At 37.6% G+C, this 19189-nt stretch overlaps 1 protein-coding gene across 1 annotated transcript in view; it reads left to right on the top strand.

Annotated features, from left to right (window-relative positions):
• LOC107561869 (36.4 kDa proline-rich protein-like) overlaps nt 1–19189 on the top strand; it is a 72401-nt gene that overhangs the window by 15756 nt on the left and 37456 nt on the right. Inside the window, exon 4 of the mRNA XM_016246383.1 lies at nt 8807–8900. Coding sequence (XP_016101869.1) covers nt 8807–8900 — 94 coding nt within the window. The remainder of the gene's footprint in view (nt 1–8806; nt 8901–19189) is intronic.

Below are 19189 nucleotides of genomic sequence, written 5' to 3'. Positions count from 1 at the left end.
GACAGACAGACAGACAGACAGATAGACTGGCGGACAGATAGACAGACAAATTGACAGAGATACATGGATGGACAACTAGACAGACAGATACATGGACAGATGGATGGATAGACAGACAGACAGACAGACAGATAGACTGGCGGACAGATAGACAGACAAATTGACAGAGATACATGGATGGACAACTAGACAGACAGATACATGGACAGATGGATAGACAGACAGACAGACAGACATATAGACTGACAGTCAGACAGATAGATGGACAGACAGACAGACAGATAGACAGACTGACAGTCAGGCAGATAGATGGACAAACTGACTGACTGACTGACTGACTGACTGACTGACTGACTGTTTGATTTTGGTCTGAGTCTGAATGTAGAGAGCCTCATATTAGTATTAGCTAATTCAGTCTGGGTCTGGTCTGATGAAGGAGACACATCATAAGATCCTAAATATAATTTCCTCACCAACAGTAATTCTGAATTTGAGAGGAGACAAAGACCAGCAAATCATTGGCTCCTCCATATCAGATTGCGTTTCCCCTGTTGCACAATTAGAAGTGTCATTAGCGTTCAATTTACCAAGTAAGATTGTGATCAATGAAGGTGCCGAAAACTGGCCTAACTTCACTTCCTGCCCATGGAGATCTGGACCTGAAGTCCTAAAGAAACACAAGATAAACAGTGACAGGCCAGGTTGCAGCTCTGATTGTTAAAAAAAAAAGACATCATATTTAAACCTTCTCTTCTTCTCTACGGATTTAGACGGCATCTCTCGACTGATTCCAGAGAGTATTTTCCTTTTTTTTCTGTCTCTCCCCCTTCTTAACTCTTTCTCATAGATTACTCTTTTCAGAGCAGGGATTAGCTATGTTTTTCTCTCTATCCCTGTCAAATCTCACCTCTTAAGCTGCCCTGAGCCTTTCGTGGCCGACAGACCAAGAAGAAGGGCAGGTCATGAAGGTGGCCAGACATCCTCATGAAAACCTACACTCCTATGTTTCCTGCCAACAATGGCTACATCACCGTTCATGTGGTTTTAAGTATTTGGATGCACCAGTCAACCTGTAGGCCTGTTCATTTCAGAATACTTTAAATCCTACCTAATGGAAGACTGGATTCACATTTGCATCAGACACAGTCTAAGGATTTGTAGTTGTTTACCTCCAAGAACTTGCCTAACATCAAAGTGTACAAGAATGTGTTTACTCAGTGATTTTTATTGGCTTACTGTAAATAATTATTAAGAGATTGGCAAATAATTATACGCATATATATATATATATGGGGTATTTCTGTCCCTTCATTTTGTCTCATAATAAATGTGAAAGATGGAGACCATTTAAATATAAATATCATATCATAACAATTTCCATTCTGGAATTCAAACTGAAATGACAAAGGGGGTCAAGATCTAGCTAACTAAATTGATATTGAACAGGTGTACCCCAAAAAATAAAGCACAGGACAAGAAAGCATGAATGCTAATTTATATTATGCCTATTTATGGATATGTATCACTCTGCATGGCATTTTTTTAATTTAATATTCTGCTGGTTACATCATTACTGCAGCTTGATAAATACATGTAAATAACAAAGGTCAATGAAAATCAACCCTGTTTGGTTAACTGTTTACACGTTCATAATGTGCGTTTTGTCTGACTCAAAACTCACGTATTCGACGCCTATTTCTGTTATGATAAACACACGTCAAAAACGTGTGTTTTTACAGCAAATCACTCATCGAGGACGCACATTTTGATACAAAAACGCACGTTTCCGAAATTGGGTTCACAGAGAATGAGTGTCAGAAACGTGTGTTTTTTTGTATCAAAATGCACATCAAAATGTGCATTTTTTTGGCAAATCACAAGTCAAGGATGTGCATTTTGCTGTCAAATCGCACGCTTTTGACATGTCAGTGTACAATCAGATGCCCGACCAGGTGTATATGAATACTCTGGCTTGCCATACACTTGACTCACGCCTGGCACTGAAGTGAAGTGGAGCACGTGTCTGAAACGTCTCCTGTTCTCAGTCGTTCTGCGACTTCTTGTCAAGAGAAAAAGTGACAGAAGCAGCAGTTGTGAGTGGGATGGCCAACCCTAGCCCCGCTACTGCGTTAATTGCGTTAAATATTTTTAACGCGTTAAACTGAAAAAATACGTAGAAAAAATGCGCCTGCGTTAACGCGCTAATTTTGACACCACTAATATATATATATTTAACCAAAAACCCATTCAAAAACCCATTGATTTCAGTAACTGGATGTGCTAAAATGTTAACTTGTTTCTGGATTTTGGCATGCAGAAATATGTAATCCATGCAGCACTCTATAGGTTTGGGAATAGATAATTATTTTAGTATGTCTTAAGTGATTAGAGGGCAACTGTTCGGAGCATCTTGGTGAGCCCGTTATTTTACACAGTGTTCAAATTCTATTTTAGCATTGGTGAATGTTTATTTAAGATTTGTAAAACCCAGATACTGACAACATCTAGATAGAGGAACATGTGTATTAGGACTGCAGGCAGCTGCTGATTGGACGCTGCATCGCTGCAGTACATCTGTCTCCAGCTGTGGCCAGTTGGGAACAGCTTCTGGGGACACAGGCCAGTAATACCCAGTCTGGTCTAATTGCACTGTCTGTCTGTCTAAAATTTAAATAGAAGCAGGCTGGACACACATGAGGTCATTTTTGCTGTGCAGTAGTGATGTTACAGCAGAACATTTGGACCAAACTGAACACTTAGACCAAAAAAACAATAGACCAAACAATAATAAAAGCTTAATTTCTTGCAAATAATTACAGACAATTATACTCAACTCTGAAACTTTGCATAATCATTTATTTAACAGCAGACAATGAAAGAGAGGTGATATTGAGTTGATAGCACCTCACAGCGTGGTAGTAAAAGAAACTGCACATTCTAGAAGCTCTGCAGTATTCTCAGATTATTTTATCACAGCCTGTAAGCAGTGTTTAGACTGGCAGTTACATCACTCATATTTAGAGTGCTTATAACAACTTCAGTCATCTGCATGCTTATGTAGATTTGTGATTTGGTAGAATTATGGACACTTGGCAGCTTTTATGTTAATTATAATGCATCACCATTATCCTGTGTAATTGTTGTCTGTGTGAAAAGTGCGTATGTGTTCCATTTCGTCAACTATTTATCTTTGTGAAGCTCTTTTTTTCATTTTCATTTTCATCTTTTATTTATGGTCGAGTGTGTCTGTACCAAAGAAGCAATACCTGGAGAAAGCATTCTGGTTAGTATCACCATCCATCACAATAAAAGTTGCATGGCCCCCATGAAAGAATGCAATTTGAAATATTTGCCATTTTTGATTATGAGGCATTCACATTTGATTGAACCACCTAATTTATAAAATCTTTTGATGTTAAATTCTAAACTTTTTCTCCAGTGCAATAAAACTGAGCTACTCATTCCATAGCTTTGTGGATTAGTGTAGCAGTACATGACTACACATATTTACGTATTAGTGCTACCTATTAAGTGTTAAGTGTTCAGAAACATAGTCCATCCAATCAGTGAGATAATTAAGAGGAAGTAGATACTGTTCCTAAACACCAATAGAACTAACAATTAGTGTAACATTTAGGAAACCTGGCTGTATGTAGCACCTACAGCTCTGCAGATCCTTCTGAAGGATCCCAGTATTATGTGCTCTGCAGTCCCAGTTAGACACTTGTTAGCAACTGCCTTTTTCAAGACAAGAAAAAGCTTTAAAAATCATAAGTTGGTATCAATGATGTACTATATGCTGTAGAATAAACCCATTCAATAAAAACAAACAAAAACAATTGAGTTCAGGACGCAATGCTAGCTCGTTTTCAGGCCTACAAAAATACGACATAACTGGAGCACTCTATTTACATGGAAGTCTTAAAGGCACAGCAACGAAAAAGCTATTTATTTAACTGTACGGGTGAGAGAGAGAGAGTGGAAAATGGTCATGGGAAAACTAAATTATGACTCCATTGGATGCAAGAAATCTTGACTTATGAGTGAACCTTAGGAAATAAATATTAAATAATACTTTAAATTATTGTATGACCCCTTTTAAGCTAATTACATCTCTCTCTTTTGAGGCACAGTCCTTTAAAAGTGACTCTGTGTTGAGTGCTTTGCTTTAGGCCACAGTGAGCACAGAAACTCTTTAGTTACTGACTCACATTCTTTTGGTGGTGAAACATACAACCTTTGTATTGGCAGCCCACAGACTGGACTATTAGGCTTTCAATACACTGTGTGTGCGATTCTGTCCGGGTGAAAGTCAAGAAACCTGTCAAGAACAAGTGTCAAGCCTTTTTCAGCCTTTTTCAGCAAATATTAAAGAAAATGTAGGCATGTCATAAAGCTATTATTGTAATGACACTTAAGCACGCAGTCCCTTCTCATTCACATAACCATAATGTAAAATGCTTAAGAACAGTGAAAATGGAATAAATAAATAAATAAATACAAATTTTGGATGCATTGTATTATTATGGAAGCCTGTTTCTGCCACTGATAAAAAAAATAATAAAAAAAAAGACTTTTCATCTCACAATTTATTTATTTTATTCCGTGGCAGAAACAGGCTTCCATATATTACAGTAATGGGAATGCGTATTTAGAAATTTGCTAAATAATGTTATATTGAAAAAAATACCTTACTGATTTAAAAATGTGCTTGATTTTTCAATTCTGACTATGTATGTCTGTTTATCTCCAGTGAGAGTTTATACAGGCCATTTGTGTTGTCGTCTGCCAGTGCCATGCCTCTGTTCTGGTGTGATACAAGGTGATGTGAAGTGGAAGTGATGTCTATAAAAGAGGAAATGGAGTGAGGCACTCATGCGCAAAGCAGCCCTGACTTTACAGAGCCCGTTTGGCCTCGTAGAAAAGGTCATGCAACTCAAAAGCGACATGAGGTAGCGTGTTTGCGTCTAGAAATGTACATATTTTAGTGCATTTGTGTAAAATGTGGAAGAGTTATACTGCCTGTTTTTCCCTTTCTCTATTTTTGACACACACACAGAGAGAGAGAGAGAGAGAGAGAGAGAGAGACCGTGCTTCATTATCTATCAGCACAGACATCTTGTCAGAATAAGCGGGATGATGTCTGACTGCTAAACATGTTTGAGGAAAGAGCTTTCCTCTTTCTGGAAATTAGATGGCAACTCCTGCGCAGCTCACTTGTCAGAGAGAATTATTTGGGTCTCCTTCAAGCAATGGAAACAACAACACCCAAACACGTATTAGAGCAGCGTCTGTGTATGTATGCGTGTGCGCAGATGTGCGTTTGTGTATGCACCCACATTCTTGTAACATCTTGCGTGGGAGCATGTGTGCTTACATGCACGAGCTTGTGTGTACGTGTGTGTGTGGCAGTTTGACATCTGCTTTTGAGTTTTGTCTGAGTTCTCCTCTGGGAACTGGCTTTTATTTGAATTTTCTGGCTTTATGAATGAAATTACAGTGCAGAAAATTGGAGAGTTTACGACTCACCAGATGTCGTTCTACACTTTTTGCTAAACTCAGTGGCTTGTGACTTATTTGAAGTACAATTGAATATCGGGTGTTTGCATGAACTCTCCAGAACCACATCAGGTGTGTGCCGAGGCCCAGGTGTGCTGAAGTGTTGAGAGAGGTCATGGTTTGGGCGGGTGATTTAATGCTCTCTGCAGTGTAACCACTGCACAACTGTAATGGTAACACTTTAGATCAAGGAACACATATTCACTATTAACTAAGATTTTTCCTTAATAAAATCTAATTTGCTGCTTATTGATAGTAAGTCAGGTAGCTGTAGTATTAGTTATGTTTAGGTACTTATTATTAGTTAATGCATTAATTATCGTTCATTTACAATGAGCAATGCATTTGCTGCAGTGTTTATTAGTCTTGTTGAACGTTAGTTATTAAAAAAATAAATAACTGTTAATTATTAGTTCATGTTAGCTTAGGTCCATTAAAAAAATATTATAACTTTTGTCTTTAATAAATCTTTAGTAAATGCTGGCATTAAAATTAACTATCGTTTGTCATGTTAACTAATAACTGGGTTGTTACATGAATGTCAGCACAAAACCATTCAACAGTTCAGTGTAAAACAGTGCACTTTATCATATCATATTTCGTATTTGTGCATAATTTGTTTCAACATGCAAAAATAAATATTGATATTTTCTTGTTGGCCATGATAAGTTCCAGAATATGTATTATTTACATATTTATAGAGTTTGTACTGTATGTGACTCAATAATAATAATAATAATAATAATAATAATAATAATAATAAATATAAAATTAAATTCTGTCATAATTTCCTCACTCTCATGTCAATGTCTTTATGAGCTTTTTGAAGCTTGAACATTTTGTTTGTGTGGACCTATAGATGGACAAAAAGGATACAAGATTATTACAAATGATTATATAAAAAAGTGACTTAAGCCATTATTCATTTATTCCATTAGCAAAATTGTTCCTTAATAGTAGTTACCGACATAAAGTAAGTTGTATTTGGCTGGTCGTGTGATTTATAGATGAGTTCCTCATGAGTTCACCTGATCTATATAAAATAAAAGTTATTAGACTGCTGATACGAATGTGAGTGCACATGATTTTACAGACCTACATGGTTTGCAGCAAGCCTACTTACTAGTTAGTTTTTGTATTAATGATTGGGCTGAGAATCGATTTCAAGGGTTTGAATTGATTCCATCAAAGGGAATCAACTTCTCTTTAATAGCTTTTTTTCAGTTCAATAGAGCTAATAATTAATTCACCTCTTCGCTCGCAGTGTTGGGGAAAGTTACTTTTAAAAGTAATGCATTACAATATTGTGTTACTCCCTAAAAATGTAACTGATTGCGTTACTTTTTATGGAAAGTAATGTGTTATGTTACTTTTGCGTAATTTTTTCTCAGCTGTGATGTGGAATTCAGCAATTAAAAAATGAAACAAATGTAATGTATATCTAAAGTCATTTTTGCTTATTAGTATGTTTGAATTGGATCATTGGAGCATCAGCTGCAAAGACATTGGTTAATAACGTAGGAATAAATACGTAAAGGATATTTGTGTTGACATTTAATTATTCCAGGTTTGCATCATATTCTGAGTGTGCATTTCTGTTTTCATTCATTTTGAGGAATACTGAATCTCTTTTTGTGCAAGTGAGATGAGTAAATTCAAGTTCACATTTAGACTAGAACCACAGTAACCGTCATGTTTACACAGTGCACACAACGCCTCTGCACTTACGATTTCTCTCAAATGGGGGGAACTGTCGTTACCAATTTGAAAAATGAGATACTTTCTTGTTACTTGAAAAAAAAAGTAACTCATCCCAACAGTCGCTCGCTAATAGTGATGGAACATCAGATTCATTTTTGCAAACCAGTTCTTTCAGATGGTTTGTTTCAATTAATCGGTTAAAAAAAATTGTGTGTATTAGGGGTGTAACGGTACACAGAAGTCACGGTTCAGCACGCACCTCGGTTTTGGAGTCACAGGACGGGTTCGGGACGAATACATGTACCGTTATAGTGTGTATGGTATGTTAAGCTGAAACATTTAAATAAAGCCGTATATGTAAACACTGCTGATCATTACCTTTCATTCACTTAAGTCAATGAGGTTTGTTGTCACTGTTTTGTTCAGTGATCCTGCATGTCAAATAGCATGCGACTGACAAATATTGATTATCCTACGTCTTGGACAAGTTACCTAAAAGTTTTGCACCTAAAACATACATTACAGACAATGATGCACAAATGAAGATTTGTTCTAGATGCCTAAAGCATACACAAATTAATCAGTCTTATAAACTCCATGATTTAGCTTAAAGAGTGAGATATATTGGTATGTTGTTTATGATGGACCATTTTGAGCAGACAACATGAAGATAAACCCTGATGGAAAAACAGCTGAAACCAGCCTAATGTTTTTGGCTGGTTTTAGCTTGTCTTCAAGCCTGCTCATATGTTTTTTTTCAGTAGAGAATAGAAGCTGATAATAATCAATAAACAATTAATTTCATGTAGTCACAGGTGATTAGGTGAACATATTCCTCCAATCTAACCAAAAAAAAAAAAGAGAGGTATCGATTTCAGAGTTGATTCCACAAGTTTTGGAATTGAACAGCACTAGTTTATGGTACAACCAAAATAAGTAGTTAAGAGTTATTTACAAGCCAAGTTGACCCGATGCTAGTTATTTGTGACCTAGTGTGAACTTTACATCTCAATTTATACTACATCTGCAAATTATAGTAAAATTCATGAGGCATGGTATTACATTTTTACATTTTTATGGCATTTTTGTCCCCTGTTGACTCCCGGTTTGAATGCGACTCTGAATTTAAGTAACGGATGGATGGTGCATCTCTGCCCTACTGTGACTCACATCATGAATCAGACCCATGTGTGTCTGCTCTCTGTCAGACGCTTTAAGGGTCTGATGGGAACATTGGTGGGCTATAATTCGAACCCCACTTGTCCTAACGCTCTCATTCTTTCCTCTCCATTTTGCCCATTACAATCCGGTTTCATTATCTCTCTCTCTCCGTGGCTAGTGAGAGCCATTGAAAGGGCACAGCTGAAATGGCACCGGCTACAACAAAGGCAGTGTAAGGAGATGCCTATCAAACCCCCGGCAGGTGGGAGAGGCAGACGTGGGCACGACTCCTCATTACGTGTGCTCACACAAGGCTTAAGCCACAGCCACATGAAAGCTCTCTCTGGGTACCGGGTGTCAGTCTGTTTTCTTTTTCTTCCAACAGGACTGACCTCCCCCCTGCTCATAAGCCGGCCCCTCCGCCACCCAAGAAAAAGAGCAGCGACATGAAAGGCGGCCTGACGTCTGACGAGATCCAGGTAGGGCGTCTTCCTCTTTTCCGCACACACCATGCCTCAGGAAACACTTACACCACCACCCATGATCTTCAGTCTGCCTCTGAATCATTACTTTCACATTTTTTTACTTCATAAATGTCCACTTTTGAGTTAAAGTAAGGGATTTTTTAGACTTAAACCTTTTGTTTTGTGATCTAGGTGTTTGTAATGAAGTCAGGCCTCAGTTAGAAACACCCAACCATTCTACTTTATTATGAAATTATTTACAATATAAATTGATTCATGCATACTTAATTTACAATATACTGATATTTTACAAATATTTAAAGATGTATTACTCACATATTTACTATGTACGTAGACACATTTTATGCATAAGTCTTTTACTTTTAAAGTAATGTGAATTTACATTCTGCAAAACATAATTATCAATTATCATTTGTTTAACTTCTCCCACATGCATGTCAACCAAAGTAAAAGGAGTACAATAAATACGTGTACAAAAAAAGGCATACAATAAATCTGTGCATTAAAGTAACCATTGTTGGTTGAAAATGTTAGCTTTATACACTTCTATTCAAACATTTGAGCTTTGTAAGATTTTTTTATATATATATTTTTGAAAAAAGTCATATACTCACTGAGGCTGCATTTATTTGATTAAAAATACGGTAAATAGTAAGATAGATAGATAGATAGATAGATAGATAGATAGATAGATAGATAGATAGATAGATAGATAGATAGATAGATAGATAGAAAACAACATTGAGTATTCCAGTGTTGATTCCAGAACCAGCAATCAGAGTTGATTCCACACATTTTGCAATTGAACAGCACTAGTTAATGGTACAACCAAATTAATACAGAGTTATTTACAAGCCAAGTTAACCCGATGCTAGTTATTTGTGACCTAGTGTGAACTTTGTCTCAATTTATACTACGTCTGCAAATTATAATAAAATTCATGAGGTGTGGTATGACATTTTTACAGCGTTCCCCGTTGTCTCCCAGTTTGATGGCGACTCTGAATTGAAGTAACGAATGGCTGGTGCAACTCTGCCCTACTGCGTCTCACATCATGGATCAGACCCGTGTGCTCTGTTTGCTGTCTGTCTGACACTTTAAGGGATTGATGGGAACATTGGTGGGCTATAATTCGAACCCCACTTGTCCTAACGCTCTCATTCTTTCCTCTCCATTTTGCCCATTACAATCCGGTTTCATTATCTCTCTCTCTCCGTGGCTAGTGAGAGCCATTGAAAGGGCACAGCTGAAATGGCACCGGCTACAACAAAGGCAGTGTAAGGAGATGCCTATCAAACCCCCGGCAGGTGGGAGAGGCAGACGTGGGCACGACTCCTCATTACGTGTGCTCACACAAGGCTTAAGCCACAGCCACATGAAAGCTCTCTCTGGGTACCGGGTGTCAGTCTGTTTTCTTTTTCTTCCAACAGGACTGACCTCCCCCCTGCTCATAAGCCGGCCCCTCCGCCACCCAAGAAAAAGAGCAGCGACATGAAAGGCGGCCTGACGTCTGACGAGATCCAGGTAGGGCGTCTTCCTCTTTTCCGCACACACCATGCCTCAGGAAACACTTACACCACCACCCATGATCTTCAGTCTGCCTCTGAATCATTACGTTCACATTTTTTTACTTCATAAATGTCCACTTTTTGAGTTAAAGTAAGGGATTTTTTAGACTTAAACCTTTTGTTTTGTGATCTAGGTGTTTGTAATGAAGTCAGGCCTCAGTTAGAAACACCCAACCATTCTACTTTATTATGAAATTATTTACAATATAAATTGATTCATGCATACTTAATTTACAATATACTGATATTTTACAAATATTTAAAGATGGATTACTCACATATTTACTATGTACATAGACACATTTTATACATAAGTCTTTTACTTTTAAAGTAATGTGAATTTACATTCTGCAAAACATAATAATTATCAATTATCATTTGTTTAACTTCTCCCACATGCATGTCAACCAAAGTAAAAGGAGTACAATAAATACGTGTACAAAAAAAGGCATACAATAAATCTGTGCATTAAAGTAACCATTGTTGGTTGAAAATGTTAGCTTTATACACTTCTATTCAAACATTTGAGCTTTGTAAGATTTTTTTATATATATATTTTTGAAAAAAGTCATATACTCACTGAGGCTGCATTTATTTGATTAAAAATACGGTAAATAGTATTACAATTTAGAATGTTTTCTGTTTTGATATATTTTAAAAATGTATTTTTTTCCTGTGATGCAAATCTGAATTTTCAGCATCATTTCTCCAGTTTTCAGTGTCACATGATCCTTCAGAAATCATTTTAATATACTGATGTGGTGCTCAAGAAATATTTCTTATTATTATTAATGTTGAAAACAGTTGTGCTGCTTAGTAATTTTGTGGAAACTGTGATCGTTTTTTTCAGAATTTTTCGATTACATTTATTTGACATAGTTGCAACATTAGAAATGTTTTACTGTCAATAATGATCAATTTAAAGGGATAGTTCATCAAAAAAAGAAGAACATTCTCTTATCATTTACTCACCCTCATGTCATTCAAAACCTGTATGAATTTCATTCTTTTGCTGAACACAAATAAGACATTTTGAAGAATGTGAGTAACCAATCTTTTGACGGTAGCCATTGACTTCCATTGTATTTTTTGTTTTGTTTTTGTGTTTTTGAGTGAACTATCCCCTTAAAGCATCCTTGCTGAATAAAAGTATTAATATCTTTATTATCTTTATATATATATATATATATATATATATATATATATATATTATTATTATTTAGATTTACTATCTAAAAAAACACCTTACTGATGCCAAAATGTAGCTGTGCTTTAAAAGGTAAAATGCTGTTATTGCATTCAGTACAAATCTACTAACACCAGCCGCAGGTCAATTGGTTTCTCCTAATCCACCACTTCTGATGATAATCTAAAGAAACCACAATCTTTTGTAAATGCAGTGTTTCTACACCGCGCATCCGTTTTGGTCATTTTTAGCTCCATTTTAATGAAGCGTTAATTTAAAACAGCTTATTTCCAATTCCGCCTGAGGAACCAAGACGTGCCACCACAGAGCGTTTGCTTGCAAATACTAATTTAATCTCTTCAACAGCTTCTGAAAAACTGTTGATTTAATCACCTTCAACAAAATTGAAAAACGGAGTAGTCGCTTACACGACTGCACCGAGGGAAAAAGTATGGTGAAAAATCAGGTGTCACTCTAAGAATATTGTTGTGCAAACGCCCCAGCAAAAGCAGTGAGCATGTTGAAGCGACTGTGATGGATCCTGCTAGATGAACTTGAATGAATGATGGCCATTATGCCAAGATGATCTCATGCTGTCATATCGTCCAAAGACAATGCGAGATATAAGTAGGGAGTCCAGGACAGCTATTTAACATTTTCCAGTTTGTAGTAATAAATTCCATCTAGTTTCCTACATATCTTGTATTTTAGCTAAATCTTGTGATGATCTGTCACTTATATCACTATTTTATTTTTCACATTTGTAGTCTAAGTCAGAATTTGTTCCAAATAAACATACCTATGCTCCTACAGTCTTCATTTTGAACATTTAACACAGGGCTGTCCAAACTCGGTCCTGGAGGGCCGGTGTCCTGCAGAATTTAGCTCCAACTTGCCTCAACACACCTGACTGGAAGTTTCTATGCCTAGTAAGAGCTTGATTAGCTGGTTCAGGTGTGTTTAATTAGGGTTGGAGCTAAACTCTGCAGGACACCGGCCCTCCAGGACCGAGTTTGGAGAGCCCTGATTTAACAAGTAGCTTAGCTCATACTTTTTCTGTAATTTTGCTGTGCAGGATGTTTGTCAATTATGTAAATTATGTTAATTAGCACCACACAGATCCGCTTTAATTTGTGAGATTACGCTATGTTGACATTTCTTAGCCCATGTGAGGTTTCGTGCAGATGTCCGATACTGTAATTCACATTCATGACACATCAGCATTCACATTTGCATTTGTCTTCTGCTACGTACTAGAAATGAGGTACGTTGTCCTTGGTGGACAATGCTAATTTCGAAGGAAGCCACGTAAAATCAACTTCCCTAAATCGATAGCGTCTTTCGAAGGTCACCGTGGTTCTACTAAATCTTTCTGAGCGCATCTGGAAACTGAATTTCCCTCATGCCGTCAGAGACATTTGGCTCTAGCAGTGCCGTTTTGAAAGCAAAGAATCCGTGAGGGGCACAGAATTGTAAAAACCTGACAGTAAACATGATCAGGCTGTGATTGTGTCTCCCGGATCTTATAGCACACAGGAGAGATAGTGAGATCACAGACGAGTTGCTTTTATAAACTCTAGGTGTCTCGCCTTCCTCTTTCTTCCCATTCAAATATCAGCTGCATTTGAGTTTGTTGTGTTGAAGGAGTCATTGAATTGTTTGAGCCATGCCAACTCGGATGTCTGACCTGCGTGAATCTGTGAGTGTACGTTTCATCTGGTGCCCAGCTCAGATCCCATAAATGCTTGTTTCGTGAAAGTTTCAATAAGATCAGGCCTTCCGCGGTGGATGGCTAGTGTGCCGGTGAAGGGAAGACCTGTTGTTGGTATAAACAAAGGACAGTTGCCCTCACAGTTGGTGTTGCTAGGAAACTGCTTACAACAGACTTCTATAGAAAGTTGAGTGTGCACATACAGTGGGTACGGAAAGTATTCAGACCCCCTTAAATTGTCAATATGGGGTGCTGTGTGTACATTAACGAGGAAAAAAAATTAACTTGAATGATTTTAGCAAATGGCTGCAATATAACAAAGAGTGAAAAATGTAAGGGGGTCTGAATACTTTCCGTACCCACTGTACATATATAGTGAAGGGAGGTATGTAGTGTAAATATATAGATATTTAGATATTAGATATTTTCACTGTACTAAACCACTTTCTTTGTTATCATCAGAAAAATATAAGGGGGTCTGAATACTTTCCGTACCCACTGTACATACATACCACTGTACTAAACCACTTTCTTTGTTATCATCACCCCTATGTGTGCTTCAATTACACCGCAGACACATTATGAACGAATCTCATGTAAGCCCACGTGTGTCCTTGAACTTCAAAAATGCTTCAGAGACATTCAAAGAAGCTGCTTTGTAGTCAACATGAACATGGACCCAGTTTATGTTGTAATACACATCCTTGATGCCTGTCTCACAAAGCAGATTTAAATGGTTGGATTGGTGGACTTTTAATGTATGCATGTATGTGTTTGTTTGTTTATTATAGTAACTTGGCTTCTGGGAAGGTTGCAGGTTTTTTTCTTTTCTTTTCTGGGTTAAAGATTGCAAACATATTCTAGACCAATCAGCTGTGAGGAAAAAAATAAAAAAAAATCTTTTTAAGTGGGAGAACTTGCACAATTGGTGGCTGACTAAATACTTTTTTTTCCCCACTGTAAATAACATGTCTTTGATGCAATAGAGTCACACCCCCATCTCTCTCCCTCTACAAATCACAGTGTGATTCACAGGGGGAAAAATATTGCGATGACAAAATTGCCTAATGTGTAAATATATATTTTTATTGTATTGTTACTGATATATTTTATATTACAAAATGTGCTTACATTTTAAGCTGCATATTACAAATTCATTGCAAGTTACATACTTTCATACTACATACTAGAAATTATATTGACATGTATATTGTTATTAATCCTTAGTATTGTCAATTAATAAAAAGCTTTTAATTTCAATTAAGATAAATATAATATACACTACTGTGCAAAAGACAGTGACATTATGAAATATTATTGCAATTTAAAATAAATGTTTTCAGTTTTAATATATTTTGAATTTATTCCTGCAAATTGTCAACATCATTACTCCAGTCTTCAGTGTCACATGATTATGTTAATATACAAATTTGGTGCTAAAGAAATATTTATTTTTATTATCAATGTTGAACACGGTCATGCTGGTTATTTTATTTTATTTATTTATCTGTTTGTTTATTCTCAGGACTTATTGGTAAATATAAAGATCAAAGAACAGCATTAATTTGAAAAATAATCAATATAAATATATCTGCATAAATGCATCCTTGACTAAAAAAATCAACAACGACACTAATAATACTACTACTAATAATAATACTACTACTGCTAATAATAATAATAATGATTCCAAACATTTGAATGGTAGTGTGTAAAATAAAAGCCCTGTAATTGATAAATAAAAAGCTTTAAAAATGATAAAGCTTACTTTTCTTTCTTTTTTTTCCACATAGGCTGTTTGTTTTAAGTGTTATATGCACATGCTGCAGGGTTCAACATAAACTCAGTGTCAAACCCTGAGTTGACAGCGAATGTTTTTATTGTGAGACTGCCGCACTCAATCTAAACTGGATTTTAATTGGTTTTGTCAACTTTAAACCAACAATTTAACTCACTTTGTGATACAGGCCTGGTTTATCACTGCACGTTATTCCATATAGAAAAATAATGTTTGTCTTTCTCCGACCTCTGAAATGACTTTTGTTTTTGACTGACAGCACAAATCCCCTTTTCCTTTCACAGCCTCTCCCCTCTAATCACATGGCTTAATTCTAGCATGTAACAAACATTTCATATTCCATTCAGCTCTCGATAAATCATGTCCTGCCCTAAATGTTTTTGTTGTCATTGAATATCTTATTGCACTTGGATACACCTTACATTATTCAAATAAAATAACTTGGAAACTGCATCTTGCGATGAAATGACCAGCCGTTTGCTGTAATGTGGTTATTATAATTGTATATGTCTGCTGTAACAAAGTTCATAGTTCGGGAAGAAGGAGGCGGGTACCGGCGAACACTTCAACAAAACTTTAATAAAATAAACAAACACAAAAAAGCGCGACAGCCCCTCGCGGACGACTGTCGCGCACAAACGAAACAAAACACAAAATAAACTCCAGGCCTGGTCCTCTCTCATCCGAAAGAGAGAAAAGGAGACGGAAGGATGAGGAGAGACCGATACGAGAGAGAGGAGAGAGGGGAAAAAAAATAAAAAACTATCGGTCTGGTTCCCGGACACACTGCCGCTTGGTCCTCAACCGGCTGAGAGGCTCTCACTCGCGGTGCCATGCGATGGTACTGGACATCGTTGGTGGACGGCCCACCACTCCTCCGCCTCCTGGCGGACGGCGATGTCTCCTCCTATTGAGGGCAGCCGGCAGCGAGTCCCCCGTTCCCTGTGAGTCCCCAATCATGGCGGATGGCAGCAGGCTCCGGCCTCCTGGCGAACGGGCAGACTCCTCCGCTCCCTCACGGACGGCAGCCACCCCCCCTCGACCCAGGAGCACGGCAGCGAGCTCTCCGTCCCAACTCGTCTTCCATCATTCCAGCACCACCGCCTCGGGCAGCCACTGGCGGTCTCTCCGCTTGTTCCTGCTGCCCGATCTCCTCAGCACCGCGATCCCCCTCAGCAGCGAGGGCTCTCTGACAGTGTGTCCCTCCTTCCTCCCGGGTTTCGGCACCAATGTAACAAAGTTCATAGTTCGGGAAGAAGGAGGCGGGTACCGGCGAACACTTCAACAAAACTTTAATAAAATAAACAAACACAAAATAGCGCGACAGCCCCTCGCGGACGACTGTCGCGCACAAACAAAACAAAACACAAAATAAACTCTAGGCCTGGTCCTCTCTCGTCCGAAACTGTCGTTACTCCTCCCTTTTATCCTTCCGGAGCTCCTCCGTGAGACTCGAGACCGGTGAGTGGTGCAGGTGTCGCTCATTATCAATTACTCCACCGGCCTCGCTCCATTCCCACGGCTCTCGGCCCCGCCCCCACTCGTCACATCTGCCAACACAACTTCCTGTTTACATGTATGAATTTAAACATTTACTTTTATACAAAGTGACTTAGAAAAGACGAACAAGAGCAATTTGTCAAAGAGCCAATAATATTGGTATGGTTTAATGCCAGGTTTATAAAAACAACTAGATCAGTTCCGATGGGAAATTCGTCAACAAGGGAAAGAAAAATCCAACTTAATGTGATCTTTGAAAGTGACTGTGCTTTATTAGGCAATATAGCACACACATGACCCTGAATAATTATGCAATAAGTCTCTTGTACAGTTAAATTTAGCTCAAAAGAAGAAAACTGTTACAGAATCACCCAAAGCTGACCCAGAGGATATTGTACCTGCACCAATACGATAAGCAGCATGTACATGAAAGGCCACTATAAGCCTGACTGACACAGTCCCCGTGTTACTTTTAGGTAATGAGGGAACCTGCGAGAGCCTCCGTAGTGTTTTCCTTTCTCCCCGTTCCTCTCAGCAAGGCCCCAGGGAAGAGATAACAAGAAACAAAACAGTTGGCTGCCATAACAAAGAGGCAGCAAAGCCTTTTATACTTCCTTTAAATTGAATTTTTTTCCACTGTCTCAGAAATCTTCCGTAAAGCTAAAGTCCTCTTTACAGTGAATAGATATCCCTCAGAAATGTGACATAGGCAGGCGGTGATTGTTTGGAATCTTTACTCAAAGGCCATCATTGCTGGAGGATTATCCCACATTTAGGCATTTCGATTTAGTCACATCGAACCACTAAAACAGCCCTCCAAGCCAAACAACCACCCGGCTGCACATGTAAGCAGCTCCGTCTTTTTTTATTTTTTTATTTTTTTTGTCTTCTCTTGTATTTGATTTGTAAGAAAATATGAAAAGGCTGGCTGCTATCGCTTGATTGTTCTCGCTTTTCTTTCGTTCGATGACAGTCGCAATTTCAAGTAGCTCCAGATGTTATATTTAGGTTTGGAAAAGAATAAGGTTTGAGAAACTATCCCATCCCAAACTTCGAAACACATTGTGCTTGTTGCCAGTGAAGCGGGATGGGCTTCATAAGAAGCACACTGTAAGCCTAATGAAAATTGCTCTGAAAACAATGAGGCCAAGGCCTTCGATGAGCTTGTTGGATGGGCTCGGGCATCGTTTTTCCATCTAGCAGTTAGTTGGAAGTGGTTTTGCACACCCCATTAAACATGACGGAATGAAAGCACTCTTCTGCTGTGTTCATTTTCATAGGCAAGAGAGCGTATGTTGTGTCTACAGCAGTTGTGCTGTGGGCGAAAAATAAGCCCGTCGTTATATTTGCCACCCTACGCATATCCCTGCTTAACTCATTTTCGTGTTTTTGCATCTTCAAGTCTATGGTTTCTTTCCCTCTGTACCCCTAGAGAAACCTAGGGTGTGAAATATATTTTCAAAACTCAAATTTAGACAGAAAAACACGTTTCCGTGCATGTTTGAGACACTTTCTGTCAGAGCTCTTTTATCCCCAGTTTTCTTTTGCATGTGATATGAAGAGATCAGCAGGTGGCAAACAACCCTTTGAATAAAGCTCATCAGTTTCAAAGATACAGACTGCTGTTATAAATGGCTTTGTGAATTCACAGGCGTACATGTGCAACATTAACAGCCTGTAGAACTAATTATCTTTGATGCAATGGAAGTAGCTTATTCAAAAGTGGCATTAGCAGTTCTAGTTGAAATATTTCTTTAAAAAGGACAAAGAAGAAGAAGAAGAAGACAAAAAAGAGAGTGAAATGGCTGTGGCTGTGGCTCCTCATGGCTGTAAAAAGGGTAAATAAAATGTTTGTTTGTTTGTTTAAAATAAACTGGGAAACAATAGTTAAAAAATAAATATATATATATATATATATATATATATATAATATATATTATATATAAAAAAAATAAAATCCTATGGGCTCCTTCATGCTGAGGGTAAAAAATTAATAAAAAAGAACTGTGATCAAACTGTAATTCACAGCTTTTTATTTAGATTTTGATTTTGTTGCTGTGATTCAAAAACCAATAAAACAAACCTTTGGCTTATATGTCCAGAACCAGCATTCCAGAGAGACATCCACGTATTTATATAATTAATCTCAGATACAAGGAACATAAAACAGCCACAAACAAGTGGCTAAATCCAAGAGAATAACAACATATACATTACATTTTGAATGGTATTTTCTGTTATCTGATTTGTCATGGGTCATATCTGTATCGAGTAGTGTATCAAGACTACTTAGTAGTGCATCGAGAGGAAAAATTTATTGCTCAAAGTTTGCTCTTCCTAAGCTCAGGAGACTTAGTTTCGATTCTCATACATCTCTCATATTAGTATCAACAGCATTTACGCATCAATGTTTCTCCAAAAATTCCTTATGTAGACACAAATGAGACATGAGAAATATTTGAGACAAAAAGAGTAAAAACTGAGAATGTGGTGAAAGAAACATAGACTATCTCTTTATCT

The sequence above is a fragment of the Sinocyclocheilus grahami genome, unplaced genomic scaffold (genome assembly GCF_001515645.1).
Source record: "Sinocyclocheilus grahami isolate Dianchi unplaced genomic scaffold, SAMN03320097.WGS_v1.1 scaffold795.1, whole genome shotgun sequence".
NCBI lineage: Eukaryota > Metazoa > Chordata > Actinopteri > Cypriniformes > Cyprinidae > Sinocyclocheilus > Sinocyclocheilus grahami.
This window is presented reverse-complemented; position numbering and strand designations above follow the sequence as displayed.